This window comes from Sorex araneus, chromosome 2, assembly GCF_027595985.1.
Source record: "Sorex araneus isolate mSorAra2 chromosome 2, mSorAra2.pri, whole genome shotgun sequence".
In the NCBI taxonomy this organism is placed as follows: domain Eukaryota; kingdom Metazoa; phylum Chordata; class Mammalia; order Eulipotyphla; family Soricidae; genus Sorex; species Sorex araneus.
This window is the reverse complement of record NC_073303.1, coordinates 219608946-219636882: the sequence shown is the minus strand read 5'-3', so window position 1 is coordinate 219636882 and position 27937 is coordinate 219608946. Positions and strand designations below refer to the sequence as shown.

General features: G+C 50.8%; 1 protein-coding gene across 1 annotated transcript; it reads left to right on the top strand.

Annotated features, from left to right (window-relative positions):
• Positions 1–24427, top strand: RAB5B (RAB5B, member RAS oncogene family). The gene is made up of 6 exons (XM_004601594.2): positions 1–139; positions 18876–19138; positions 19826–19977; positions 20618–20740; positions 21413–21506; positions 21818–24427. Exons 2-6 carry the CDS (start codon positions 18976–18978, stop codon positions 21931–21933), a joined length of 648 nt encoding a protein of 215 aa, XP_004601651.1. The 5' UTR covers positions 1–139; positions 18876–18975; the 3' UTR covers positions 21934–24427.
• The last annotated feature ends 3510 nt before the right edge of the window (positions 24428–27937 follow it).

The window sequence follows — 27937 nt, the reverse complement described above, 5'->3', positions numbered from 1 at the left end:
AGGCGGGTAGTCGTGTTATTGGCTGGGGCCCCCGCCCCGGCCGAGAGGCGGAGGAGGAGGGGCCGGAGAGTTTGGTTGAGCTGCAGCTGTTTGTCTGTTCGGCACAGGCTTGGGCCCGACGGGGGACACGGAGCCCCAGGTACCGGCCTGATGGAGCCCACTAGGGCGAGGGACGGAGGCGCCCGGGAGAGCGGGGCGACCGGACCCGAGCCCAGAGGCGGGTCCGGGTGGCCGCGAGGGCGGAGAGAGGCCCCCGAGAGCCGGGCGAAGGGGGCCGGGCCCCGGCAGGCCTAATGGGGGCGCTGAGGAGGGGGCCGGGCGGGCGGGGAGCCCGAAGTTGGTGAGTACGGGAGGCGGCGGGGCGCCGGGCCGGGCGGGCCGGGCCGGGGCTGGGCCGAGGGCCGGGGCCGGCCCCGGGGAGCGGCGGCGGCGGCCGGGAGGGAGGAGCCGGGGGCTGGGCGCGAGCCTGGCCCACTTGCCGGGAGCCCAGAAGGGGGTCGGCCCCGACGCCGGGGTGGGGGGGTCGGGGGGGACGCCTGATCCGCGCGCCGGGAGCTGGGGGACACGGGGCGAGGGAGCCCGGAGGCGGACGGCGGCCCCGGGAGCCCGAGGGGGTGGGGAAGGGAAGGAAGCCGGGCCTGGGGGTCGGCGGGGGCCGCGGAGGCGTCTGCAGAGTCCCCGCCCTCTGCTCCCGGCCGCGCCGGGCGAGACGGGGTCAGCCGAGGTTTTTCCGGTGCTGCTCCCCCCGGCATCGCCGGAGGGGACCGGCGCTGGGGGCGGGGGGCGGGCTTGCTCGGGGTGACGGCCGGCCGTGTGTCCCCCTCGGACCCCTCCGGTCCTGCCGGAGCGCCCGGCTCGGGCCAAGTTAGACGTGGGGGACAGCTGCCGCCTCTCTGTCCCCGCCGGCCCAGCCTGGCCCCGAGCGGTGGGTGCGATCCGCCGGTTCCGGGGCTGCCCTGCACGGCGCCGGCGGGGGGGGGGGGGGGGGGTTGCCGGCCCCGCTGGCCCGCGGACCGCCGTGGGGGGAAGTGTGCCGTGGGTATTCCCCGGCAGGTAGTGACTTGGTGGAACCGAGCCTGGAAACGGGAGGTGATGTCACTGAGGCGAGGATTTGGGGAAGAGGGAGAAATTCCATTCCAGAAGGTTGGCATCACCTTTGTTCCCTGCCGACCTCCCAGGAGGGGCCCCCCGCCGGCTGCTGTGCGCCCAGGAAGGTGGGCTGGACAGTGAGGTAGTGGGAAGGAGGTGAGTCCTGGCAGAGCAAAGGGGGGGCTCGCTGGAGCCACAGCGGTCCACTCCCGGACACGGGTCATGCTCCGCCGACCCTCCGGCCTCCCACCCTGCATCACCTCTTACTGATTTCGCTTCAATTGTACGTAGGTTATTTCCCCTTTTATACGAGTGTGTTTTATTGCTCCATTCCTTCTTGGTTTCAAAATTAGTAGGTCTGTATCTTTAAATATTAAAGTTGTACAGAAGTATGAGCTGTAGCACTGTCCCCCCCGGGGCTCATCGATTTGCTCCAGTGGGCACCAGTAACGTTTCCATTGTGAGACTTGTTGTTACTGTTTTTGGCATATCGAATACACAGCGGGGAGCTTGCCAGGCTCTGCCATGCGGGTGGGATACTCTCGGTAGCTTGCCGGGTTCTCCAGAGGGACGGGGGAATCGAACCTGGGTCAGCCAAACCATACTCACTGTGCTATCACTCCATAAAACAGAAGTGTGAAAAGTGTAAATCCAAACAACTCATTATACCTATTTCATCCAGAAGGGTAAGAGATAAGGGACAGCAAGTCAAGCTAATCTGGCTTTGCTTTGGGGGATGTGCCACCCAAGACAATCCTGTTTTCATGTTCCCATCACATTCAGAGATGATACTCTGTTATTTCTTGTGTTCCCTTCACAGTTCATTTTTTCTTGCTTCTGTCAGATCCAGAGAGGCAGAGTTGTACTCTAGGTTAAGCCTCTTCTTACACACGTACACACACACACACACACACACACACACGTACATCCAGTTGTGCACTAGATATCTTAGGAAATGCCCAGATAAATCGCAGAAACGGTCTTTCATGGGCAGGGAGGAATAGTAAGAGGAATCATTGTGTTTGGGAGAATTATTGCCCTCTGTGGGGGTGAGGTTGCGACCCTCTCCTGGTGCATGCTCTCCGGGTGTAGAGATTGTATGACTGGCCCTTCCTTATCCCAAAAGATGGTTCTTAGGGGCTCCGGTAGCTTTTTCTAGTGATAGAAAAAACTCTGGTTTTGGTTTATCTGGATTTGAAATTGATTTTCTTCTAACCCTCACTACAGCTGGGATATCTCATACTACCACCTTTATTTTTTTTTCTTTTTATTTTTTAAAGTTGAATTTGTGTTTTACTGGCCTTTGAAGGTGTCTAGTCTTTGAACAGCGCTCTCAGAAACATCTATCGTTCTCCCTTCAGAATTTTTTTTTTCTCTCCTGCAGTCAGACCAAGAGAAAAAGTGTGTGTGTGTCCTTCCCCTCTTCTTAGGCTTTCTATTTTCTCTACCCAGGTTTTCACTTGTTTTGTCTTTTCCTCCTTCCTCTTAAAACATACCTTCAGAAAGCAGTCAGGATGAATTATGCCCTCTTCAGAGGAAAATAGCAATCACTTAACAAGTTTTGTTTTGTTTCAACTTTTGGTCTCATGTGGCAGTGCTCAGGAGTTAGTCCTGGCAGTGCATTGGGGACCTTGTAAGCTGCTGGGACTTGAACCCTGGTTGGTCACTGCATGGCAGGTGCCCTACCTCCTGTACTGTCACTCTGGTCCTTCACAAAGTATTGACTCTTTTAAAGGTTTTTTTTTTTTTTTTTTTTGCTTTTTGGGTCACACCTGGCAATGTACAGGGGTTACTCCTGGCTCTGCACTCAGGAATTACCCCTGGCGGCGCTCAGGGGACCATATGGGATGCTGGGATTTGAACCAGGGTCGGCCGCGTGCAAGGCAAATGCCCTACCCGCTGTGCTATCGCTCCAGCCCCTCCTTTTTTTTTTTTTTAAACTGTGGGCGCCCCGCTGGTGGTCCTGGGGTAAGGACATCCGAAAACATGTCTTCCCCGTGTGTTCTGTCACTTGAGCCACATCCATGGCCTCAAGTTTTTGCTTTTATTTCTTCTGCGGGGTAGATGGAATACCAGGAATCAAATCCAGGGCCTCACACTCGACGAGCAAGTGCTGTGCCTCTGCACTGCATGCCCGGCAAGGTTTTTGCTCTTTGGAGGGAGCTTAGCGGTGCCCGTTGGACTGAGGTGTATAGTCTGCAGAAGACTCGGGTTAATCCCTGATACCTCGTGAGCCTCTGAGGAGCGCTGAGAGTGATTCCGAGTGCCAGGCGTGGTAACAAACCGAAAACGAGGGACTTGAAGACCCGGGAGCTAAAACGGTAGTTAAGCATTTGCCTTGTCCGTGGCAGACTCTGGGTCAGTCCCGGGCACCACATGGAGCTCCCCAAAACCTACCAGGAGTGCTCCCTGAGCACAGAGTAGGGGTGAGCCCCGAGCACTGCCGCTGGGTATGGCCCTCAAAACAAAATTAATGTAGCACCTGTTAGAAAGAAGGATGCCTTAAGATCATACACAGTATTGGGAGCCGGAGAGAGTGTGCAGTGGGTCGTGGGGCGTTAGAATCTCTGGCATCCCATAAGGTCCTCTGAGCACCACCAGGAGAGTAGTTCCTAAGTGCAGTACCAGGAGTACCACCTGAGCATTGCTGAGTATGGCCCCAAAACAAGAACAGAAAAATCCTACACAGTACAGTATAAAGAGTGTTTTTGGAAAAATCTGATCATTGAACTGTAATGTACCTTAGCTAAGGAGCCACCTAGGTGATCAGAGAGCATGCGGATTTCTGGGTTGGGTTATAGTTTCTGTTCCGGAGAAAAAAGTACCTTTTTAATAGTGTCCTGAATATTTTGGACATTTAACATCAATTGAAGATTAAAGGAACTTTGTTTTTATTTTATTTTGTTTGGGGAGTGATTCCCAATTGTGCTTAGGGCTTACTCCTTGCGAGAGGGCACTCCTGTCAGTGTTCAGGGTACCATACGTGGTGTCAGTAATGAACCTGGGTTGGTTGCATGCAAGGCAAGCGCCCTACCTACTAACCTGTCTCTCCAGCATGCCACTTGGTCTTCAGCTAGTTGCTTCAGTGTTAGGGTGGGGGGCTGTAGTAGGGTGTGATGAGGCCATCTGAGGCATGGTAACCGGTGACAGGAAAAGCAGTTAGCCCAGATGAGTTGCAACAGTACCTTGTGGGCTGGGTCTTCAGGGGCCCATCTATCCAAGGGAGATAACAGAGAAATCAGGGAGAGAATTGGCTCTCTGAAGCCAGTTTCTCTGAAGAAAGGAATTTCACCAAATGTAACCAAGAATCTTATCAAGATAGCAGAGGGGAAGAGGAGTGGATGGAGGAGGAAAGTAGAATTACTTTGGCGTTAATTGAGGGCTAATGTAATAACCAGCTACTAGGGAGCAGACATTGAGCTCTGCTTGAGCGATACAAGATAACATAAAAGTACTTGGATTTTTTTTTTTTTTTTTGCTTTTTGGGTCACACCCAGCGATGCTCAGGGGTTACTCCTGGCTTTGCACTCAGGAATTACTCCTGGCGGTGCTTGGGGGACCAAATGGGATGCCGGGGATCGAACCTGGGTCGGCCGTGTGCAAGGCAAACGCCCTACCCGCTGTGCTATCGCTCAGGCCCCCGTACTTGGATTTTTTTTCTTTTTTTTTTTTTTTTCTTTTTGGGTCATACCCAGCAATACTCAGTATTCAGGGGTTACTCCTGACTCTACAGTCAAGAATTAGTCCTGGCGGTGCTTGGGGGATGATATGGGATGCCGGGGATTGAACCCAGGTCATACATGTGCAAGGCAAACGCTCTACCACTGTACTAATCACTCCAGCCCCTTGATGTTTCTTCTTTTTTTTTTTTTTTTTTTTTTGGCTTTTTGGGTCACACCCGGCGATGCACAGGGGTTACTCCTGGCTCTGCACTCAGGAATCACTCCTGGTGGTACTCGGGGGACCCTGTGGGATGCTGGGAATCGAACCTGGGTTGGCCGTGTGCAAGGCAAATGCCCTACCTGCTGTGCTATCGCTCCAGCCCCAATCAATGGTTTTTTGTTTGTTTGGGTTTTTTTTTGCTTTTTTGGTCACACCCAGCAATGCACAGGAGTCACTCCTGGCTCATGCACTCAGGAATCACCCCTGGCGGTGCTCAGGGGACCGTATGGGATGCTGGGATTTGAACCCGGGTCGGCCGCGTGCAAGGCAAACGCCCTACCTGCTGTGCTATCACTCCAGCCCCCCAATCAATGTATTTTTTTTTTTAAATAAGTTTGTACTTTAGAGGAGCACACAGAATAATTAAATCTTGGGCTGTGGAAGCGTTCATCAGTGTTAGACTTTGCATGCGTGAGCCCTGGCTCCACAGGAATCAGCGCTACTGGAGCAGCCCCCAGTCACTGAGCACCTCTGGGTATTTCCCCCAAACAACAACAAAACCCAAATAACTTAATATTACAATGTAACGAATGCGATGATAACAGTATTCTTCAGGGTCAGAGAGGCAATATAACAGATAAGGTACGCCTTGCGCTCACCCGGCCCAGGTTCAATCCCCTGGCATCCCATATGGTCCCCACGCACCGCCAGGAGTAATTCCCAAGTGGATAGGCAGGAGTAACCCTAATCATAGCCAGGGGTAGCCCAATCACCCCTCCCCACCCCCCCCACCCCAAAATATTCTTCAGACTGTGGAAGCCAGAGGGGAGGAAGTGGTGAATTCTGGAATAAAAGAGAAATTGCACAACTTCATGGAGAAGGTGACATTTGAGCTTGGCCTTAAAAGTTAGAACTTGGAGTTTGCTAGGCATCGTGGAGAAGAGCATTCCAGTCTTCCCTGGGTCAATAATAGGGAGTTTGTACTACCATGTTAATAAGAGATGAGTGTGCTTTTTGCCTCTTGGGGAAATACGAGAGGGTAGGGGAAGTAGGACTCTCATTTAAGCTGGTGACTCATTGGTTAACACTGGATCAACACAATGAAAGAGCTGAATCAAGTTATAGAATGCTCAGTTCAAAATTTTTATAATTTGGGGCCAGAGGTACAGTACAGGTGTTAAGGCTCCTCGTATGTGACTGAATCTGTTTTGATCCCTCGCACTGCACGTAGTCCACAAGCACCCCCAGGAGTCACCCAGTCAGGGAGCCAGGAGTAGTCTGGGTCTATTCCAAAAACTAAAATAGGGAGTGATAGGACTGTGGGTAGGAAGCTTGCCTTGCATGTGGCCGGCCAGGGTTCAGTCCCTGGCAGCCCATGTGAACTCCTGAGCACTGCCAGGAATAATTCTGAGCATTGCTTGGTGAGGACAAAAGCAGAAATTAAACACACACACACACACACACACACACACACATATATACATATATATGGGGGTAAATTGAGGTATAAACAGGTCTGGAGAGTTGGAGGTATTTACTGACTTCTGATCTGTCTTTCCTATTCAGTAAATCCCTCACATTAATCCCCAGACTCACTCAATTCTTGCAGAATTACCACTTTTCTAATTGTTTTCTACTGAATTGCTTTTATTTCGACCTTCCTGGCAGAAGTGCTCGGGAAACCTGGTAATGAGTGAGGCCTTCTGTCAGAGGACAGGGGGCTGGATCCCGTTCCAGGGAAGGCCTGGGTTTTCCTAGCTTGTTTTCAGTCCCAAAGGAAGTGCTTATCTAAACTCAATAGAGGTAGAAACCCTATCCAGCCTAAGCTCTTGTTCTGGTCCTAGTGTTCTCTTCAGAGCTCAGTCCAGAGTTCAGCATCTCCTGCTTCCTTAATAGGTGTAATGATAAACTAGTCCACAGAGCTACCTGGCTAGGTGTCTTGCTAGAAAGATGTTTGCTTCTAAACACCAGTGTGGCAGTTGGTTTTGTGGTTGTACCTGCCAAGTTGGTGGATTCTATTTCCCTCAGTTTCCTCAGTTATAAAATAGATTGAACTGAATGATCTCTAGATTGCCTCCTCTTTTAGTGAGGAGGGGGGTTGGGGCCAAACCGAATGTTGCTCGGGCTTCTTTTGAATTGATGCTCAGGGCTCACTCCCGGTGGCGCCTGAGAGTGGGGGGAAACCATGTGTTGATGGGTATCGAACATGCTATGCAGGGGTCCTCCTTCATGCAGTGTACACTCCAGCCCTTTGAGCTGTCTCCCAAGCCCTAGACTTACCTCTTGTCTGTCAGACTGACCCTAGAGGGCTACCATTTGAGAGTAGGCTGGACTCCAGAGGCCAAGGGCCTGGAACCCAGGCGCTATTACTAGGTAGTAGTCTACTGTAGTTGGTTTCAAGAATAGAAATGCCACTACAGAGGGGACCTAATAGATGAACTCTGCGGCTGGGTAGAAAGTACAGCAGTAAGATACTCGCCTTTCACGTAGCTAATCCTGGTTTGATCCCTGGTACCACACATGGTCCTCGAGCTCTGCCAGGCGTAAGCCCTGAGCACTGCCAAGTGTGACACTCCCCCCCTCCAAAAAAAAAAGAAATGGGATTAGAGAGACAGGACAGTGGGTAGGATACTTGCCTCGCATATGACCGTTCCTGGTTCGTTCCTTAGTATCTCATGGTCCCCTGAGCGTTCCTGGAGTGATCCCTGAGTATAGGGCCAGAAGTAAACCCTGAACATGCTGGGTGTGCCCCCTTTCCCCCCCCAAAAAAAAAAAGAAAAAGAAGCAAACTCTTGTCTAATTTGCTCAAATTGGGATAGATAGCCCAGAAGCATGTCCTTTGCGTACTTTTGTATGCTGCTAGGAAAAGTTCCTTAAACTGGCCACGCTAAAGAATTTGTCCCTAGGGGCTGTGCGATAGCACAGTGGGTGGGGTGTTTGCCTTGCACGAAGCCGACCTGGGTTCGATTCTCAGGGTCACATGTGTCCCCTGAGTACCGCCAGGAGTAATTCCTGAGCACAGAGCCAGGAGTAACCCCTGTGCCTCACCGGATGTGACTCACAGAGGGAAAAAAAAAAGAAGAATTTGTCCCTGTAAGGGCCTAGAGTAATAATCCAGAGGGTAGGGCACTTGATTTGTTTTAGCTTTTTTGGAGGGGTCACACCCAGCAACGCTCAGGAGTTGCTCCTGGCTCATGCACTCAGAAGTCACTCCTGGCCGTGCTTGGGGGAACCATGTGGGATACTGGGGATCAAAGCCAGGTCGGCCGCGTGCAAGGCAAACGCCCTACTGGCTGTGCTGTCGCTCCAGCCCCCGAGGGCACTTGATTTGTGTATGACCAACCTGGGTTCAGTCCCCGGCACCACCTAAGGTCGCCTGTGCACTGCCAGAAGCGGTCCCTCAGGACTCGCAGCTGTGACCCCAAAACAAAACAGTAGAGAACTTGCCTCATTCTCCCGCCGCCTCTTCCAGGGGATTGAAGCCATGGCCAGTCCTTCTGCCTCCCTAGTCATTTGAAATAAGAGCAGTTCTTGTGCGGTTGCACTTCTCAGGGAAGTTAAAATTAGGTTTCCTAGCTGAAAGGGCTGAAGGGAACAGCAGCTTCCTCCCTTTTTCTTCGCCTTCAGTTTTTACTGGTTTGGGAGCGGCACACCAGCGTGTGCTCCAGCCCTTGCCGCAGCTCCCTGCTCCTTGCTTCAGTTTTGAAGGGAATCGTTTCCCTTTGAAGGCTGGGACTCCATTCTTACCACCAATAGAGCACTTCATTTTCTTTTCTCAACTTGTAGCCAAAAAATTTGCCAAAATATGAGAAATAATCAAATTGGACCTTATATGTATTATTCCATTTCTGTACCTTGATCTTTTGAGATTTTAGCCTCTGATACACACAATAATCCAACTTGTTGCGATGCAGTGTCAAGGTTTAGGGTTGGGGAGATGGCTCAAAGTGCTGGCACACATGCTTTGAATGCAGGAGCCCCAGGTTTAATCCTCGGCACTGTGTGATCCCCCAAACGCTGCTGGGAGTGACCCCGCTGCTGGGATATGGCTCAAAAACAAAGTAGAGGGGCTGGAGCAATAGCACAGCGGGTAGGGCGTTTGCCTTGCACGCGGCCGACCCAGGTTCGATTCCCAGCATCCCATATGGTCCCCTGAGCACCGCCAGGAGTAATTCCTGAGTGCAGAGCCAGGAGTAACCCCTGTGCATCGCCGGGTGTGACCCAAAAAGCAAAAAAAAAAAAAAAAAAACCAGAGTAGATCACGACCATCAATTACAGTGAACAGGAAAGGCAGGACATACATTTCTTTTTTCAGGGGTTGGTTTTGATTTGTTTAGGGGTCACGCCTGACTGTGCTCGGGATGGTGTGGTCCCAGGGATCAGACCCGGGTCAGATGCACGAAAGGCAGGCACCATAATCTCTGCTATCTCTCTGGCATTCTTCTTGACACCTTAGAATTGTATCTATTTTTGTTTTGTGACCACACCCAGCAGTACTCAGTTCTTTTTTTTCTTTTTTTTTTTTTTTCATTTTGGGTCACACCCGGCGATAAACAGGGGTTCCTCCTGGCTCTGCACTCAGGAATCACTCCTGGCGGTGCTCAGGGGACCATATGGGATGCTGGGAAGCGAACCCGGGTCGGCCGCGTGCAAGGCAAACGCCCTACCCGCTGTGCTATTGCTCCAGCCCCATCCAGTACTCAGTTCTTAATCCTGGCGCTGCCCTCGCAGTTACTCTCGACAGGACGTGGCCGGGGTAGAACCCGGCTGGACCGCATGGAAGGCAAATGCTCTCCTTGTACTGTCTCTCCAGCCCCGACTCCAGGGTTTTCTAACCTACTTGTTATTCATCTGACAACCCAGGACTGCTTTCTGGCGTTTGCTGACCATGGCTGGGCTCTGCCTGCAGGGCTTTCTGACGGGGACTTTGCAACCTGAGTGTATGACTGTTCCTTCATTTCACGTTTCCCCAGCTCTCGACTGTGTTTCTAGGTTGAGGAGGATGTGTCTGATAAGAAAGTTCTGTCCGATCTAAACCTCGTGGTTTTGTTCCAGATTTTGTTTATTTTGTGGGAGAGAGAAGTCATGTCTGCCAACTCCCAGCCCACTGGTGCTCAGCTGTCACTCCTGGTAGTGTCCAGGGGTCCAGCAGTACTGGGAATTGAACCCTGGATTCCTTCATGCCAAGCTTGCACTCCAGCTCCTTGATATCTTCTTGGCCATCTAACTATGTTTTCATATTGTAAGGGAGTCACTTTGAGGCTTAACGTCCTGCTCCTTCGTCCCATATTTTGAAATAAAGTGTGAGAGGGCCAGAGAGACAGAACACTGGGTAAGGCACTCGCCTTAGACACAGCTGACCTGGGTCTGATGCCCAGGCACCACCAGGAGAGACCCCTCTCCTGGTGCTCAGGGGTTATTCCTGGCTCTGTACTCAGGAGTTACTTCTGGCGGTGCTTGGGGGATCATAAGGGATGCTGGGAATCGAACCTGGGTCGGCCGCATGCAAGGCAAACGCCCTCCCCGCTGTGCTGTCACTCCAGCCCCTGTTTGTTTTCTTTATGTTTTAATTTCCTTTTTTTTTCTCTCTCTCTCTTTTTGAAACCAGAGAGCTAGTACGTGGGTTAAGGTGTTTCCCTTGCTTGTGGCCAACTCCGGTTTGATCCTTGGCACCGCATGGCCCCCAGCGCACCACCAGGAACTATCCCTGAGCACTGCTGAGTGTGGCCCCCAATTTTGGGGGAGGAGCACACCCAGCAGTGCTCAGGAGTTATTCCTGGTTCCGCACTTAGTAAGTTACTTCTGGCAGTGCTCAGGGGACCATATGGGTTGCTGGGGATCGAACATGGGTCGGGCATGTGCAAGGCAAACACCTTCCCTGCTATACTATCTCTCTGGCCCCCGAATTTTTCTTTTTTATTATTGCTACATATATTAGGGATGGGGGGACTGGTCTGTGCCTGTGGTGCATTGGGGCTACTCCTGGCTCTGCTGGATGTGGGAAGTGGTGTCAGCTCCCCTCTGCTCAGGCCATGCTGAGGTTTGAGGGTTTTTTGGTTTTTTGTTTTGCTTTTTGGGTCATACCCAGAGATGCTCAGGGGTTACTCCTGGCTCATGCACTCAGAAGTTACTCCTGGTGGTGCTTGGGGGACCCTATGGGATGCTGGGAATCGAACCCAGGTCGGCCACGTGCAAGGCAAACGCCCTACCCGCTGTGCTGTCGCTCCAGCCCCAGTGCTAAGGTTTGAACCTGGGCTTCCTCCATACAAAGCATGTGCTCGGTCCCTTGAGCCACTTTCCAATTTGGGCTCCAATTTTATTCCCTCCCAGCAGCCCTCCTTAAATGCTGCTAGTGTTGCAGTGTCTGTGGGTTGCATATACTCCTAGCTGTGGTACTTGCATGTTTGGCCACCATGCTCACTAAGGTTTTGCATTCCTGTAGTTGCCAGTGATTGCACCCATGCTTTCCAGGGCTCACCCCCGTAGTTGTGGCACACAAGTTACTGATATGGTGCTCATACACGTTGAAAGAATTTGAACCTCCTTTTTTTCGCTAGCGCACTATTCACACATTAACCACAGTTGAGATCAGAAACCTCCCACGGCACTGGGGAAGGAAGACGGCAAAGGATCACATTTGGCGCATCTAGAATAAATGACCAGATCAAGATCGATTCCCGGCACAACCTGGTCCCTCAAGCACTGCCCTGAGTGGCCCTTAGCACGTCACAGGAGCACTGCTGGATGTGCTAAAGAAAACGTGTCTTGGGAGTGGAATGATAGGACAGCAGGTGGGACACCAGCCTTGCAAGCGACTGACCCAGGATCACTCTCTGGCACCGCACGTGGCTCTCCGAGCCCCACCGAGAGTGATCCCTGAGCACAGAGCCAGCGGTAATCGAGCACAGCTGCATGTGGACCCCTCCCCCAGCACAGAAAAATTCAGATTTTTCACAGATGCTAAAAATCCCTAAGCAAATAAAAAAATTTAAATATACCCAGATTTTTGGAAGTAAATTGAAATTCTTTTAAACTTTCTCCTACTCTCCTCCATACTCCAGGATTCTTAGAGATGATAAGGAACTTTAAGGATGAGCTCGGGGCAACTTAAAGATAAGCGAGGGGCAGGGTGACCGAGTACCCTCAGATCATTGTGGGCTAATGAGTGTGGCAGAGAGTGAAAATCAGACGTACCAAATTCCTAAGTCCTGACCACATGAGACTCCTGTCTGCTGCAGCTTTCCATTTTCCTAATTGCCCCGTAACTTTAGTCGTAGAACTGAAGAACTGGACTCAGCCCTCATCTTAACTTCACCTAGAAATGCTCCAGGAGTGACCCTATTCTATAGCAGAGGTTCCCAAAACTGTTTGGCCTGCCCCCCTCTTTTCAGAAAAAAATCACAGTTCATCTGTCCCCCACAGCTTCCCTTTTTTTATGGGGGGGAGGGGGAAGTAAGGGGGTGCTGGGGGCTGCTTCTGGCTCTTTAGGGGTTTGGTCCCCGCAGTGTTCAAGGAACCACCTGCCAGGGATTGATCTTGGCACTCAGGGATGGGGCCGTCCATGTATGAGGGCGGGTGCCTTAATCGCTTTACTGTCTAGCTGCTCATCTGCCTTTTTGGGGTGGTGAAATAGAATTTTGGACTAGACCCACTGGAGCTCAGCGGCCACTTGGCATAATTGTATGGCATCTAGAGGTTGATTTTATTTTTGTTTTGTTTTGTTTTTTACTTTTTGGATCACACCCGGCGATGCACAGGTGTTACTCCTGGCTCTGCACTCAGGAATTATCCCTGGCGGTGCTCAGGGGACCCTATGGGATGCTGGAATTTGAACCCGGGTCGGCTGTGTGCAAGGCAGACGCCCTCCCCGCTGTGCTATTGCTCCAGCCCCGGCATTTAGAGGTTGAATCCAGCAGTGCTTGGAGGACCATGGAGTGCTCCGGATTGAACCTGGGCTATTGCATGCAAAGCTTGCACTCTCGTCCTTTGAGCCATGTCCCCAGTCCAGTGTTTTCTGCTGAAATAGGAATCACTGGAGGGCACCCATGCTCACCACTGTACCACCGACACAGAAGTCAGGTTGGACTGGGGCGTTAATGCAGAAGGCTAGTGCACACCCCTAGCATGCAGAGACGCTAGGTTCTGTTCCTGCACGGTTCCCCAAGCGCCACCAGAGCCACGAGTACCTCCTGAGTACTGCTGGGTTTGACCCCAAAACAATCATATAGAATAAGAAAAATTGGAGTCCTTCATAGATCACCCTTAGAGGTAGTAACTGCTGTTAATGAGTATTTGTATCCTCCTTTTAACCTTTTCTTTTTTCTCTTTGGTTTTTTTTTTTGGGGGGGTCACACCCAGCGATGCTCAGGAATTACTCCTGGTGGTGCTTGGGGGACCATATGGGATGCTGGGGATCGAACCCGGGTCGGCCGCGTGCAAGGCAAATGCCCTACCCACTGTGCTATCACTCCGGCCCCTCTTTTTTCTCTTTGGGCCACACCCGGCAGTGCTCGGAGGTTCCTCCTGGTGGTGCTCGGGTGAGCATGCGGGATGCCGAGGATTGAAGCCGGGTCAGCCACGTGCAAGGCAAACACCCTAGCTACCGTACTATAGCTCCAGCCCCTCCTTCTACCTCTTTCTTTGCAGAATTTTGTTTTGTTTTTTCCAAATAAGGTTCAACCATGTGTCTAAATTCTGTTGCTTTTATTTTTATCTTAACAATAGCTCTTAAAGATTTCTTTGTGCATTTCATATTTATATTTACCTTTGAGAGGAAAAAAAACTATACTGATAGCTAGAAATTCAAATTGTTTCAAAAGATACCTTTATTTGTTGTTTTTTGTGGGAGGGGGAGTCACCTGGTGAGGTTGAGGGCTACTATTGGTTCAGAGCTTGGAGGTCAGGCGACCATGTGGTTCCAGTAATTGAACCCAGGGCTCCTGTATATAAAATAGTGCTCTAGCTCATTGTGCTTGTCCCCTTGATTTTAATGCTTTTAAGTTGAATCAGTTTAACTCTATGAAGAACTTGCTGTATTATTTTAATTTCTACCATTTTATGAAGAGTAGTGAAAACATCATAGAATGGCACATGTATATCTAGATTCTTAGAAGTCAGTGACCTAGAATCAGTAATTTGTTAAATTTCTATCTTAATCTAGCTTGTATTGGGTCTTTTAAGGTCTTCTCTCATTTCTCTGTTGACTTCCTCTTTACTCTAATTTTTTCTGTTTATTTCTCCACTTCTTTCACGTGACTGCCTTTTGGTTTTGCTTTTGTATTTTTGGGGCTGCACCCCAGCAGTGCTTGCAGGGGCTGCTCCCAGCTCTGCGCTCTAGGGACCGTGTAGTACCAGGGCTCAAGCTAGGGTCAGAGGCGGCGAGACAGTACAGAGGTTAAGGTGCTCGCACTGCACACAGCCAGCCCTGGTTCATTCCCTGGCACTGCATGTACCTCCTGAGCTTTGCCAGGAGTGATCCCTGAGCACCACTCGGTATGGTCCCAAAACAAAACAAAAACCTGATTGCCCTCATGCGAGGCAAGTGACTTGACTCCTTTCTGTACTCTCTGACCCCATATATAACTGCCTTTTCAGAGTATATTGATAAATAATATTGAAATACACTTTAACATACTAATTTGATCTTTTATGCGAATAAAGACTCTAAATAACAGTATTTGTTTACTAGTACTAAAGATATCTGTCACTTAGTCCTCGTACCCACCCTCTGAGGGTGGGTGTCAGTGATCAGTGATGAGAGCCAGAGAGTAGCGCAGGGAGTAAGGCACTTGCTTTGCTGTCGCCAGCGCCAATTCAGTGCCTGCCACCACATACAGTACTGCCAGGAGTGCTGAAAACCACCAGCTTGCCCAAATCCAAAAACTAGTCATGAAGCACCTTATGTCAAATATTTTGTTTTGTTTCTGGGCCACACCCAGTGATGCTCAGGGGTTACTCCTACATCTGTACTCAGGGGTCACTCCGGGCCATGCTCAGAGGAACATACGGATGCTGGGGATCGAACCCAGGTCAGCCACATGCAAGGCAGGTGCCTTACTGGCTGTACTATCTCTTTGTCTCCAATGTTAGATTTTTTTAAAGTTTTTTTTTTTTTAATGTGCATTATCTGATTCAGTCCTCAAAACAAACTTAGGATGTAGGTATTCATAAGGCAGTTTTCCTATTTTACAAATGAGGAAGCAAATACAGATTGAGTAAGGTACCCAAAACTCTAAAATACAACAGGCTAGATAGATAGTACAGAAGGTAAGGTACTTGCACGCATCCAACCCGAGTTTGATCCTGGCCACCCTATATAGTCCCCTGAGCCTTGCCAGGAGTGATCCCTGAGCACAGAGCCAGAAGTAAGCTCTGAGCACTATCAGATGTGGTCCAAAAATAAGAAAACTCAGTGGATTGGGGGAGTATTGGTTTGGAGGCCACATCCAGTGGTTGCTGAGGGCTTACTCCTGGCTCTGTGCTCAGAGATCATTATTACTGCTCAGGGGACCATATGGTCTGCCTGGGATTGAACCTCAGTTGCTGCATTCAAGGCAAGCCCCCCACCCACTGTACTATCTCCTTGACCTTCAGCGGTATTTATTCCTCTTGTATGATTCTGTTGTCTCTGTGGGGAACGAGTGGGGGACCACACCCAGCCATGTCAGCCCGTGTCCACGGCCAGCTCTTTAACCCCTGAGCTATCTCTCGGGCCCTATTGACTAGCAGGAATTTGTTTCTCTTTGGGGCCACATGGTGGTGCTCAGGCTTTACTCCTGGCCTTGCCTTTAGGGACCCTCTGGGGTGCCAGAGATCCACCAGGGGTCGGCCACAGGCACAGGGAGTGCCCTGCAGCCTGTGCTATCTCTCCAGCCCCGAGTTTTGTGGGAATTTTTAACCCTGATCTTACTCCAGAGCAACTTGCTACAGTGACAAATAAATAACTTTCTCCCACAGAAGCCAGAGAGTGTATTGTTGTGGAGTAAATAGAATTAACCCTGCAGCATGGAAAGATGAATTCACACGAGCCAAGTACAACCTCAGTGAACCCCAGGGCCTCTCATCTGCCCGGCATGCCCTCTGCCACCACGCCACGTCCTGGCGCCTTGTTAAGTGTTCTGGGTCTCCTAGTTTCTTTCCCTCTGGCTCAGGGTGAAGGACGTGCTCATATTCCAACATTCCTTTCCGTCTTCTCAAACACAAGATTCCTGATATCTAGAAGGCAAAGTAGGAAATTCAGTTCTGCTCTTCATCGGGTAAGCCATGTTGGTAGTTTCCAACCGTTGGTCCACAGACAACCACAGAACTATCCTGTGGGTCATTGAAAAAGTTATCACTGCTTAATACTGCTTTGACCATTGGTCTTGAACTAGTGTTAGTCCCCTAGTGTAAAAAGTTTGACCCCTCTGCTTTGTATCGTCCTCTAGAACAGTGCATCGTGATTTTTTTCAAGCCATGGCCCCCTTCCAACCTTATTTCTTTCTGGTAGGCCCCCCCACCTCCTACAGGGTGGCCCCTTGTTTTGGGCTGTGGTCTCCTTGGAATATCCTGAGGGCTCAGAGGGGACCTTATGACCCTGGCTGAGGAATGCTAGAACAGTTTCCTGAAGTGATGATTCATTGGGAGGGCAGGGGAGAGAGGTGTGTGGGAAGGTGCTTTCAGTTTGTACACTCAGGACTGATTGCCATGGGTGTGGAGTGATAGTGCAGCAGGTACGGCACTTGCCTTGCACATGGCCAACCCAGGTTTAAACCCCCTCCCAGCACCGTGTATGATCGCTCAGCATGCTGGCTATGGTGATTCCTCCCTCCCCGACCAAAAAAACCCAAAAACACGACAAGACAGATTTCTAAAGGAGCACTGAGTAACTTTATTTTTGTTTTGGGGCCACATCCTGCAGTGTTCAGGAGTTACTCGTGGCTCTAAATTGAGGAATCACTCCTGGTGGTGCTCGGGGGACCATATGGAGATATCAGGGATCGAACCTGGGTTGACTTAAGTGCAAGGCAAGCACCCTATCCTCTGTACTTGATCCCTCAGCACTGCCAGGTATGACAAGCCCTGCGCCCCACTCCCGCCCCCCAAACACACAAACACACAAAAAGGTAGATTTCTAGAGGGGCACTGAGTAACATTTTCTTGGGTTTTTGCTGTTTGGTTTTGGCCACAGTACTGTTCAGAGAACTCCTGGCTGTGCACTCGGGAGTCACTCCTGGCGGGGCTGAGGGGAGCGTATGGGATGTCAGGGATCGAGCCCCGGTCAGCTGCCTGCAAGGCAAGTGTCTTACCCACTGTACCGTCTCCTGAGTAGCTGTTTCTAAAGAGGGGACATTAGTTGTTATAAGCTTGGAACCTCTGGTTTAAAAGGCATATCTTGGGGCTGGAGTGATAGCACAGCGGGTAGGGCGTTTGCCTTGCACGCGACCAACCCGGGTTCAATTCCCAGCACCACCAGGAGTAATTCCTGACTGCAGAGCCAGGAGAAACCCCTATGCATGCTGGGTGTGACCCAAAAAGCAATCAATCAATCAATCAATAAATGGCATATCTTTTTCTGCTTCTAATTTGGAGAGAGCTACAGGCTTGGGTCTACTGGGTGTGGTGCCTAAGGGCCCAAGAAGGCGGGTGCAGGTTGAGAGTGGGCCAGGCCTCCTTCCTTTGACACTCGTCTTGGAAATGAGAAGCAGAGGTAGCTAGTACAGTGTCTGGCCTGCTGCTTGTGTTTTGCTCCTCATCTTGACCAGAAATCTGAAAGGATAGACTGAAAGGTGATGGGGAGCAGGGGTCAGGCGGGGAACGCCCCCAGTCGGAGATCAAGGAGAGTGCAGAAGGCCCCAGGTTTGGTCCCAGGTACGACCTGATTCCTCGAGCACCATAGGGTTAGTGCTGGTAGCCCCCCACCCCTGGGCCTGCGCAGAACTGCACCAGGGCCCCCGGCAGGTGTTGTCAGGAGCGGGCCCCTGCGCCCCAGAACGCTGCTGAGGAGGCCCGGCTGGGGGTGGGGGTGGGGTTGGTATCTTTTAAAGGCATGTTGGGAGATTAACGGGCAACTGAAAATACACAGTTTCCCATCTCTCCACTCCGGTCTTTTCGCAGTTAGGGGTTACGTGGTAGGGTAAACGGCATCACATGAAGAGGTTATGTCCTTTCTTCTCGAATTTTTTGGGGGTTACACTGGCTGTGCTCAGGACTTATTTCTGGCTCTGCTCAATGCTCAAGGTTCATTCCTGGCAGGGTTCAGGGACCACATGTGGTGCCAGGGTCAGACCCAGGTTGTCTGCGTGCAAGGCAAATGCCCCCCTGCTATACTGTCTCTTTGACCATTCCTAGCGCTGAGTGTTGGTGGCCCAGGACACTTTCAGAAGTGTAACATCTTTTTCTTATTTTTTGGGTGTTGGGGGTGGGTTGGAGCCACACCTGGGTGGTACTTAGGGGCTAGTCCTGGTTCTGTGCTCATGGCTTCTTCCCGTGGTGCTTAGGGGACCGTAATGTACCAAAGATTCAACCTGACCTCCAGCATTGAGCTCATCATCGTGCGAATCTCCCAGCCCCAGAAGTGTTACATGTCACAGATAGATGATTTACAAGAGCTAAATCCTCATAGGAGCACAGAAATAAAGAGTCTTACTCCCTACCCCCATCCCCAAAAGGGATTGTGGCTAAAATGCACTGGGCAGGGAGTGTTGGAAAGTGGCATAGTAAAGGGCTGTGGTGCGTACCTTGCATGGTAGAGCCCTGAGCACAGAATTCAGAGGAATTTCTGAGTACCTCGAATTCCTGAGTGCCTCCCTGCTCAAGATAATAATGATAATAACAACAACAACAATAATAATAACAACAATCATAATAATCATAATCGTAATAAGGTACTGTGTTTAATTTTACCCATCTTTTTCTTCTTGCAGGACTGTTGAAGCCTGGAGGTCCCCTCCCCTCCCCCCTCCCCCCTTTGCCGCTTTGTGGCACCCCCCTCCCTCCACCCTCGCCCCGCTCTGACACCTAGCCATGACGAGCAGAAGCACAGCAAGGCCCAACGGGCAGCCCCAGGCCAGCAAAATATGCCAGTTCAAGTTGGTCCTGCTTGGTGAATCTGCAGTGGGGAAGTCCAGCCTGGTATTGCGTTTTGTCAAAGGGCAGTTCCATGAGTACCAGGAGAGCACTATTGGAGGTGAGTACTCTGGGAAAGATGGTGTTCAGTGCTTAGTCTTTTGAAGGCACACACATCTAGGAACTTTTGTGGAGCTGGTCATTGTAGCTCCCTCGGCTGGAAATTCTTTCTAAAATGAAACAGAACAAAACAAAATAGCCACACTGCCCCAAGGCAGGTATATTTTCATTCTCTATAACTATAGGAAAAAACTTTAACCTTGGGAATTGTTAATACGGTTTATCACAGTCTGTCTCCCTACTCTTACCCAGTGAAGTTCAATTGAGTGTTAGTTTGAGTGACCTTGTTTGGAGCAGTGATTTGTAATTTAAAAAAATGTACATCAGAATCCCTGGGGAGCGTTTTCATCCTATGCGTACTTAAGCCCTATCCTCGGTCTGCTGATTAATACTGGAGGTTGGGTCAGGTTGACAGTAGTGCAGAAATGTATGTAAAAGGCCCAGGCGATAATACAGCAGGTAGGGCATTTGCCTTGCACGCTGTCGACCCGGGTTCGAATCCCAGCATCCCATATGGTCCCCTGAGTACCGCCAGGGGTAATTCCTGAGTGCAGAGCCAGGAACAACCCCTGTGCATCGCCAGGTGTGAACCCCCCCAAAAAAAAGAGAGAATAGAGATATTTTGAATGAAATGTTCCATTTCTCTTCTCACTTACAACTTTTCTCCTATCTATTCTTTCATCCCCAGCGGCCTTCCTCACCCAGTCTGTCTGTCTAGATGACACAACCGTCAAGTTTGAGATCTGGGACACAGCAGGGCAGGAGCGATACCACAGCTTGGCCCCTATGTACTACAGAGGTGCCCAGGCTGCAATTGTGGTTTATGATATTACTAATCAGGTAAGCTGTTGGGTAAGCTTGTCCTAACTTTCATTGATAGTGAGGATTTTAAATTATAGGACTTAGGTGGGGGAGAGAAAAACTGATTCTTAAAATGGCAAAAAAAAGGACCAAGGATGTGGCTTAAGGGTAGAACACAGGCCTTGCATGTGTGAGGCCCCGGGTTTGATTCTCAGCACTGCCTCTCAGGCACTGTCAGCTGTGCCTCCCCCAAAGGAATAGCAAAATGGGTAAAAATTATGCTCCCTAGGGGCTGGATCGATAGCACAGCAGGTAGGGCGTTTGCCTTGCATGCCACCGACCCGGGTTCGAATCCCAGCATCCCATATGGTCCCCTGAGCACCGCCAGGAGTAATTCCTGAGTGAGAACCAGGAGTAAGCCCTGTGCATCGCCGGGTGTAACCCAAAAAAGCAAAAAAAAAAAAAAAAAAAAAAAAAAAAAAAAAATATATATATATATATATATATATATATATATATATGCTCCCTAGTGCTGAGAAAACAGGGCATGGATGATGAGAGATTAGGTGGTTTCAAGTGAGGGAAGTCTGGACGAAGCGAACTTGCGATGGGGATGTCAGTGGGAGGGGTCTGATTGGCGGTTAGTCCAGCCCTCTCATTCTCTCTCCTGTTCTCCTAGGAAACCTTTGCCCGAGCGAAGACATGGGTAAAGGAGCTACAGCGACAGGCCAGCCCTAGCATCGTTATTGCCCTGGCGGGGAACAAAGCTGACCTCGCCAACAAGCGCATGGTGGAGTACGAAGTAAGGCAGCCTGGAGCGCGCCCCTCTCACTCGCTCCTCCTGGGCTCGGGGCCTCTCTCCCTTTCCGAGACACTTACCCGAGGACATGCATCATCTCACTCCCCAGTTCTGCACCAAGTTATATACAGCAGCACTGTGACCTTAATGACAGCCAGGAGAGTTTAGAGGAGTCAGAAGAAAATTCCAGAGCAGAGGGGTAGGGGAGTGCCACCTGGGGGGTGCCTGTGTGGAACAGGAAGGAGGGGGCAGTTGGATTTGAGGTGAGGGACTGTCCAGGTCTGAGGACTCAGGAGCCCCAGCCAACTTAACCTTCTCCCTAGAGTTAAAATTCCTGCTACATCTTTGTCGGAGGAGGTGGTCGAGATTCGTATTTCTCAACCTTCGTCAGAGGTGGCGCCCTCCCCACATCCCCTGTCCTATCAGTTCCCCCCATTTTTACGGTTGTCCCCCATGACCCTCTTGTAACATCACAGGGGCCCACAGGGTAGGAAACACGGGTGTGTCTTTAAGGGAGCCTTCGCCAAAATACGGGCCCTGGGCCAGCTGGCTCACTGGGTCCCACCCGGGCAGGGAACTTCGGCCGCTGCCTGGCTCTGGTGTATAGGGAGTGGAAAGGCAGGATTTTCTTCTCCGCTGTACATTCTGAGCCCCGGGACACCCCACTCCTTACAGGAGGCCCAGGCGTATGCAGATGACAACAGCTTATTGTTTATGGAGACGTCAGCCAAGACCGCTATGAACGTGAACGACCTCTTCCTGGCAATAGGTAAGGCCAGAGGGGCGGAGGGCTTTCTCCCCCTCGCCCCGGGCGAGATCATTACCCCTCGGATCAGAATAGATGGGAGTGAAGCTTGGCCATGGGAATTCTCTAACCGTCCATTAACATCGCCACTCTTCGGGGGTAGCTTGAGCCTCTCATCTCCAACGTAGTTTGCACCCTGTGTAGCCCCCCCTTTCCAGAACATTCTTCTCACCTCGCCCATTCCCCCTTCTCCCTCTGCTTCCCTCACCCCGTAGTGTTTTCGGGGGAATGAGCACAATCTATCATACTTTGTTTCCTTCTCTTTTTATCTCTAGCTAAGAAGTTGCCAAAGAGCGAACCCCAGAACCTGGGGGGTGCCGCGGGCCGAAGCCGGGGTGTGGATCTCCACGAGCAGTCCCAGCAGAACAAGAGCCAGTGTTGTAGCAACTGAGGGGGTGGCTAGCAGCAGACGAGTATGGAGCTAGCACGAGAGCTAAGAAATAACCTCTGTCCCCCCCTCAGCACACAGCCCCTACGGTAACAGCACACTGAGCCCTGGCTCCCAAGGGCTGCCTCCTGACAGCTCCGTCTTGGCACTTTTTAACGCTTCAGCAACCGACACCAGGCAGCTGTTGCCGCTGGCCTCTGACCCCCTCCTGTGGGGCTTGGGGGTCAGATCCCCGGGACTTACCTTCCAAAACAAACTTCCTTCACTGTGTATTATAGGTGCAAGACAGTGACCTACGTATCTTTCCTTCTCTTCCTCATTTTTCCTGAAAACATTTTTTGTCTCCTGCCTCTTCTTCCCCTTCTGCTTTTGGTCAGTCCCCGTTGTTGACCCCCTTCTCCTCCTCGCCCCAGGATGGAGAAGGTCGTGGTTCCAGAAACTGAGGAAGGAAGTTTTCAGTTCAGTCCTGTTGCGGGCCCGGGGAGGGGGGCGGAGTACAGGGCTCGGAGCAGGAGGGAGTAAGGAAACATTTGCCTTTTTTTGGTTCTGTCTCCTTGGTTTCTCGTATTTGAAAACACTGCAGAATTCATGAGTTGGTCTTGCAGGAGGGTTTCTCGGTAGAGGTGAGGGTGGGAAGGCAAGCTCTCGGGCACCAGGGGGCAGTCACGTCAGCCAGCTGGGTGGGGGCACGCGTGGGCGGTGTCATCCGTGGCTCTGGGACTCTCCCAGGGCCACGTTTCCCTTCGCCCAGCCTTCTAGGTAGCCTCTCCCCCCTGCATGGGGAGACTCCGGACCCCAGAGTCCTCCAAAGAATCTTCACTGTTGCCTGCATCTCTGGCTCTGCTGTGATCTCATTGGAGGAGGGACCAGGTTTCGCTGCCCGTCCTCTGATTCGTACATATGCATTTGTTCTCTCTGGCCCTGAGATGGCCTGGCCCCAGCCACTAGATCCCCCTGCAGTTTGCACTTTAATTGATGAGAGTTTCGTTGGGATGCTGGTTCCATGGGGGTTTCTGATTGACTTACCTGACCTCTGACCTTCTTAACGAAATAGGATCCAAGGTCTGTGTGAGGTTTGGGGAGGGGCTGTGGAGCGTAGGACCAGCGGCAGCTGCCCAAGCCCAGTCCCCACTGCTGGTTTCCTCCGACTCTGATTCTCCACTGTCCCTGCCAGCCTGGCTCCTGGGTGTAGGGATTTCTTTCCTGGGAAATGAGCTGAGCTTCTGGAGAGTGTTCTCAGGATAGCCGAGGCCAGGGTAGGGGAGTGAAGAGGAGTCAGGCAATGGGGAAGAGTTTTCTGTTCTTTCCCAGGGTTCACATTCAATTTGACCCACCCATTGTCCTGTCTTTTCTATTTCCCTGTAAATAGGTAGGACCGTTCTTTCCCGTCTTTAGATTGTTCTGTCTTCTACCTCCCATCCGGCCCTCTCTCTTCTCTTCTCCTGTGGTACCTTCAGTTTAGTGCCTCCGTCCTTAACCCTGTTCCTGCCCACCCCCGCCCCCACCCCCATGCAAACAGTGGCTTAATCCAGATACCACTAGGGGCTAGCACCGAAAGGGGCCGGCTGGTTGCCCTTCACATCACCTGTTCCTCTGGACAGGGAATAATTAGCACTGAAAGTCCCTCACAGCTTTCTCGTATCACCAGAGGATTCCGTGATGGTTCTTTCTGAATCCAACCTCCGTTCACAGCCCTCGTCAGGTGTTTTAGGATGTCTGTAGGAAGCATCAAGGCAAGAGAGAACTCTTGAGCTCATTGTTCCAGCCCAGAGTCTTGGGAAAATTGGGGGAGTTACGCTAGGAAAGGCTACCGTGACCTCGGAGAGGAACTTTCCTGCCCCTGTGGCTTTCAGACTGACTGCCTTCTGTCCTGAGATCCTGAAGGACCCAGCTCAGGTCTTCCTCTAGGGCCTCAACTCCCTTCCTTCCCAGGGGCAGCCTTAGTTCCTATGGCCCTAAAACATACAAACTCCGCCCCCCACGCCTCCTTCCTTTCCAGTATCCCCCAGACCCCAAAAGCACCCAGTGCATCCTTAAGAGTGGAAGAACTAGGATGACTCTTTAGTCTCTTCAGAATGAAGTTCTTTCTCTGCATCGTTCCCCACGGAGCAGGAGTGAAGATGTTTCTTTGTCTTGAGGCGGGAACCGTTTCTCCAGGTGTCTCCCCGCCCGGGGCCTGTCGGAACAGGATCGGCCTTGGCTGCTGGGCCTACCTGCCGCCGTCCTTCTGCTTCTTACGAGCTCTTCTGCTTTCCTTTGAGCCTTGTTGGGCTTGGGGTCTTAGTTTTTATTTCTCAGCTCTTCTTCTTTTCTTCTGGTCAGTTTTTTAGGAGGGGTGTCCTTTTTTCTTTCCCTTTTTTTTTTTCTTTTTGCTTCTGAGAAAGCATTTGCCTTTCCCCTCTTTCTTCCTCTCCCAACATAACAATCGTGGTAACAGAATGCGACTGCTGATTTACCGATGTATTTAATGTAAGTAAAAATGGAGAAAAAAATTGTATTGGAGTGTGGCTTTTTTGTCGTTGTTGTTTATGTTTCTGATACTAGAAACTGGGAAACAGGACACACAGTGTTTCAGTGAGTCAGAAGCATAACCTCTCTAGCGCCCTGGTACCTCCCTGTTCCCTTTCACCTTTTCTTGAATAGTTAATTTATCTGCAGTGGGCAGTGGAAGGTGCCGGGACCTCTGGGCCAGCTTAATAATTGATGGCATTAGAGGAAGAAGTATAACTTACAAATCCCTTGAATTATGCAAAAGTTCACGTGCATTTTCACTTGGATTTTCTTATGGTTAGTACAGCAGGTAGAGTACTTGGCCTTGCACGTTGCCAACCCAGATTCGATCCCCAGCATCCCATATGGTCCCCCAAGCATTGCTAGGAGTAATTCTTTTTTTTTTTTTTTGCTTTTTGGGTCACATCCAGCGATGCTCAGGGGTTACTCCTGGCTCTGCACTCAGGAGTTACTCCTGGCAGTGTCAGGGGTCCATATGGGATGCCGGGGATCGAACTCAGGTCGGCCACCTGCAAGGCAAACGCCCTACCCACTGTGCTATTGCTCCGGCCCCCAGGAGTAATTTTTGAGTGCAGAACCAGAAGCAACCCAGAGCACTCCTGCGTGTGGCCCAAAAACCAAAAAAGTTTATGTGCATTTTCTTTTTTTTTTTTAATTTATTATTATTATTATTATTATTTTGCTTTTTGGGTCACACCGGCGATGCTCAGGGGTTACTCCTGGCTTTGCACTCAGGAATTACTCCTGGTGGTGCTTGGGGGACCATATGGGATGCCGGGGATCGAACCCGGGTCGGCCGCATGCAAGGCAAACGCCCTACCCGCTGTGCAATCGCTCCGGCCTCTATGTGCATTTTCAAGAGAGAAGGGTTCGTTACTTTTATATATCAGGGATCAGGGTACCTTGCAAAAGAAGGTTTTAAAAAATGAGTAAGGGGCAGGCCAGGGAGGGTACAGTGGATGAGGCACTTTCCTTACAGCTCACCCGAGACCCAGGTTCAATCCCCAGCGCCACTTATTAGTTACCTAACCACCACCAGGAGTGATTCCTGAGTGTAGAGCCAGGAGTAACTCCTCAGTGTTGCAGGTTAAAAAAAAAAAACCTACTGAGGAATGGAGCGATAGTACAGCGGGTAAGGTGTTTGTATCCCATATGGTCCCTGAACACTACCAAGAGTAACACTTGGCATCACTGGGTGTGACCCAAAAACTAAATAAATAAATAAGACACTTCAGACATTTGCTTTACATACAATTGAATCCCTGAACTCAGTCTCTCCACTGCATAGAATCCTCTTGAGAACCACCAAGAGTGATCCTGAGCACAGAGCCAGGAGTAAACCCTGAGCAGCACCAGGGTGTGACCAACATCACCCCCCAAAGAATTAGCACTGTAGCACTGTCATCCCGTTGTTCATCGATTTGCTTGAGTGGGCACCAGTAACATCTCCATTTTGAGACTTGTTACTGTTTTTGGCATATCGAATACGCCACGGGGAGCTTGCCAGGCTCTGTTGTGGGGGCGAGATACTCTCGGTAGCTTGCAGGGCTCTCTGAGAAGGGCAGAGGAATCGAACCTGGGTCGGCTGCGTGCAAGGCAAACGCCCTACCTGCTGTGCTATCGCCCCAGTCCCCCAAATAAGTAAATAAGCAATTACCAAATAGGGTAAATTTGTCTGGAAGTTTTGGGATACAAATACCATGAAACAACTTTCGCTTTATCTTAAACAAGTATTTGATTAAGAATAGGAAATCAGTTAAAAAAAATTTCCCACACAGCAGAGCCTGGCAAGCTCCCCGTGGCGTATTTGATATGCCAAAAATAGTAACAATGATGGGTCTCATTCCCCTGACCCTGAAAGAGCTTCCAATGCAGCATCATTGGGAAGGACAAGTAAAGAGAGGCTACTAAAATCTCAGGGCTGGGGCCGGAGCGATAGCACAGCGGGTAGGGCGTTTGCCTAGCACGTGGCCGACCTGGGTTCAATCCCCGGCATCCCATATGGTCCCCCAAGCACTGCCAGGAGTAATTCCTGAGTGCAAAGCCAGGAGTAACCCCTGAGCATCGCTGGGTGTGACCCAAAAAGCAAAAAAAAAAAAAATCTCAGGGCTAAGACTAATGGAGACGTTACTGGCGCCCCCCTCAAGCAAATTGATGAACAACGGGATGACAGTGATACAGTGATTTGTTTGGACTATACCTAGCTGTGCCCAGGACTGACTCCTGACTCTTCGATCACTTCTGGTGGTCTCAGGGGACCATATGGGATGCCAGATTCAACCTCGATTGGCTACATTCAAAACAAACACCCTCCCACTGTACTATTGCTCCGGCCCTCCAGTAAAACATTTTCAAACAAAATATGTATAAGGGGCAGAGAAACAATACAAGAGATGAGGCACTTACCCTGCATAATGCTGGGGCAGCTGCAACCTGGGTTTGAATCCCAGTACCACGTATGGTCCCCTGAGCACCAATGTGTATGCTCAACACACAGCCCCCCACTGAAAAATAAAATAAAATTACTAAAGAACAGAGGGATAGCTCAGATAGTAGAGATCAAGCCCGAGTTTATTCCCCAGCCACTGCATAGCACCCCAATTACTGTCGGGTAGTATTACCTAATGTCCTACAAGCACTGCCTCTGTGTTTTTTTTTTTGGGGGGGGTGTCACACCCGGCGATGCACAGGGGTTACTCCTGGCTCATGCACTCAGGAATTACTCCTGGCGGTGCTCAGAGGACCATATGGGATGCTGGGATTTGAACCCGGGTCAGCCGCATGCAAGGCAAACGCCCTACTCGCTGTGCTGTCACTCCAGCCCGTTAACGTTTTGTTTTGTTTTTTTCTGTGTGGTTTTGATGGCACCTGACACTGCATCATCAGCCTTAAGAATCGACCGGCCTCTCGTGGCCACAACCAAGCTGATTACTGCCAGGAAAAGCCTTCCCTCAAATAAAATTAGAGACTCTGAAGAACAGGAAGGGGTAGAATCAGACCTCAGATTCCCGCTCTTCCATACTCACTGGCTGTGACCTTGATCAAATATCAATTCTGTCTCACTTTTGGGGGGTGGGGAGGAGGAGGTGGTGGGACAGATCAAATCAGGGCCTTATACTTGGGAACCATATGTTTCATTCGTAACTGCATCTATTTCTCCTGACAAAAGATAAAAAATAGGGGGCCAGAATGATAGTACAGAAAGTAAGGCAGACACACAGCTGACGTTGCACAGGCAACCCAGGTTTAATCCTCAGCATCGGGGCCTGGAGCGATAGCACAGCGGGTAGGGCGTTTGCCTTGCATGCGGCCGACCCGGGTTCAAATCCCAGCATCCCATATGGTCCCCTGAGCACCGCCAGGGGTAATTCCTGAGTGCAAAGCCAGGAGAAACCCCTGTGCATGCCAGGTGTGACCCAAAAAGCAAACAAAATCCTCAGCATCATATATGGTTCCCTGCGTCACCAGGAGTGATTCCTGAGCACAGAATCAGGAG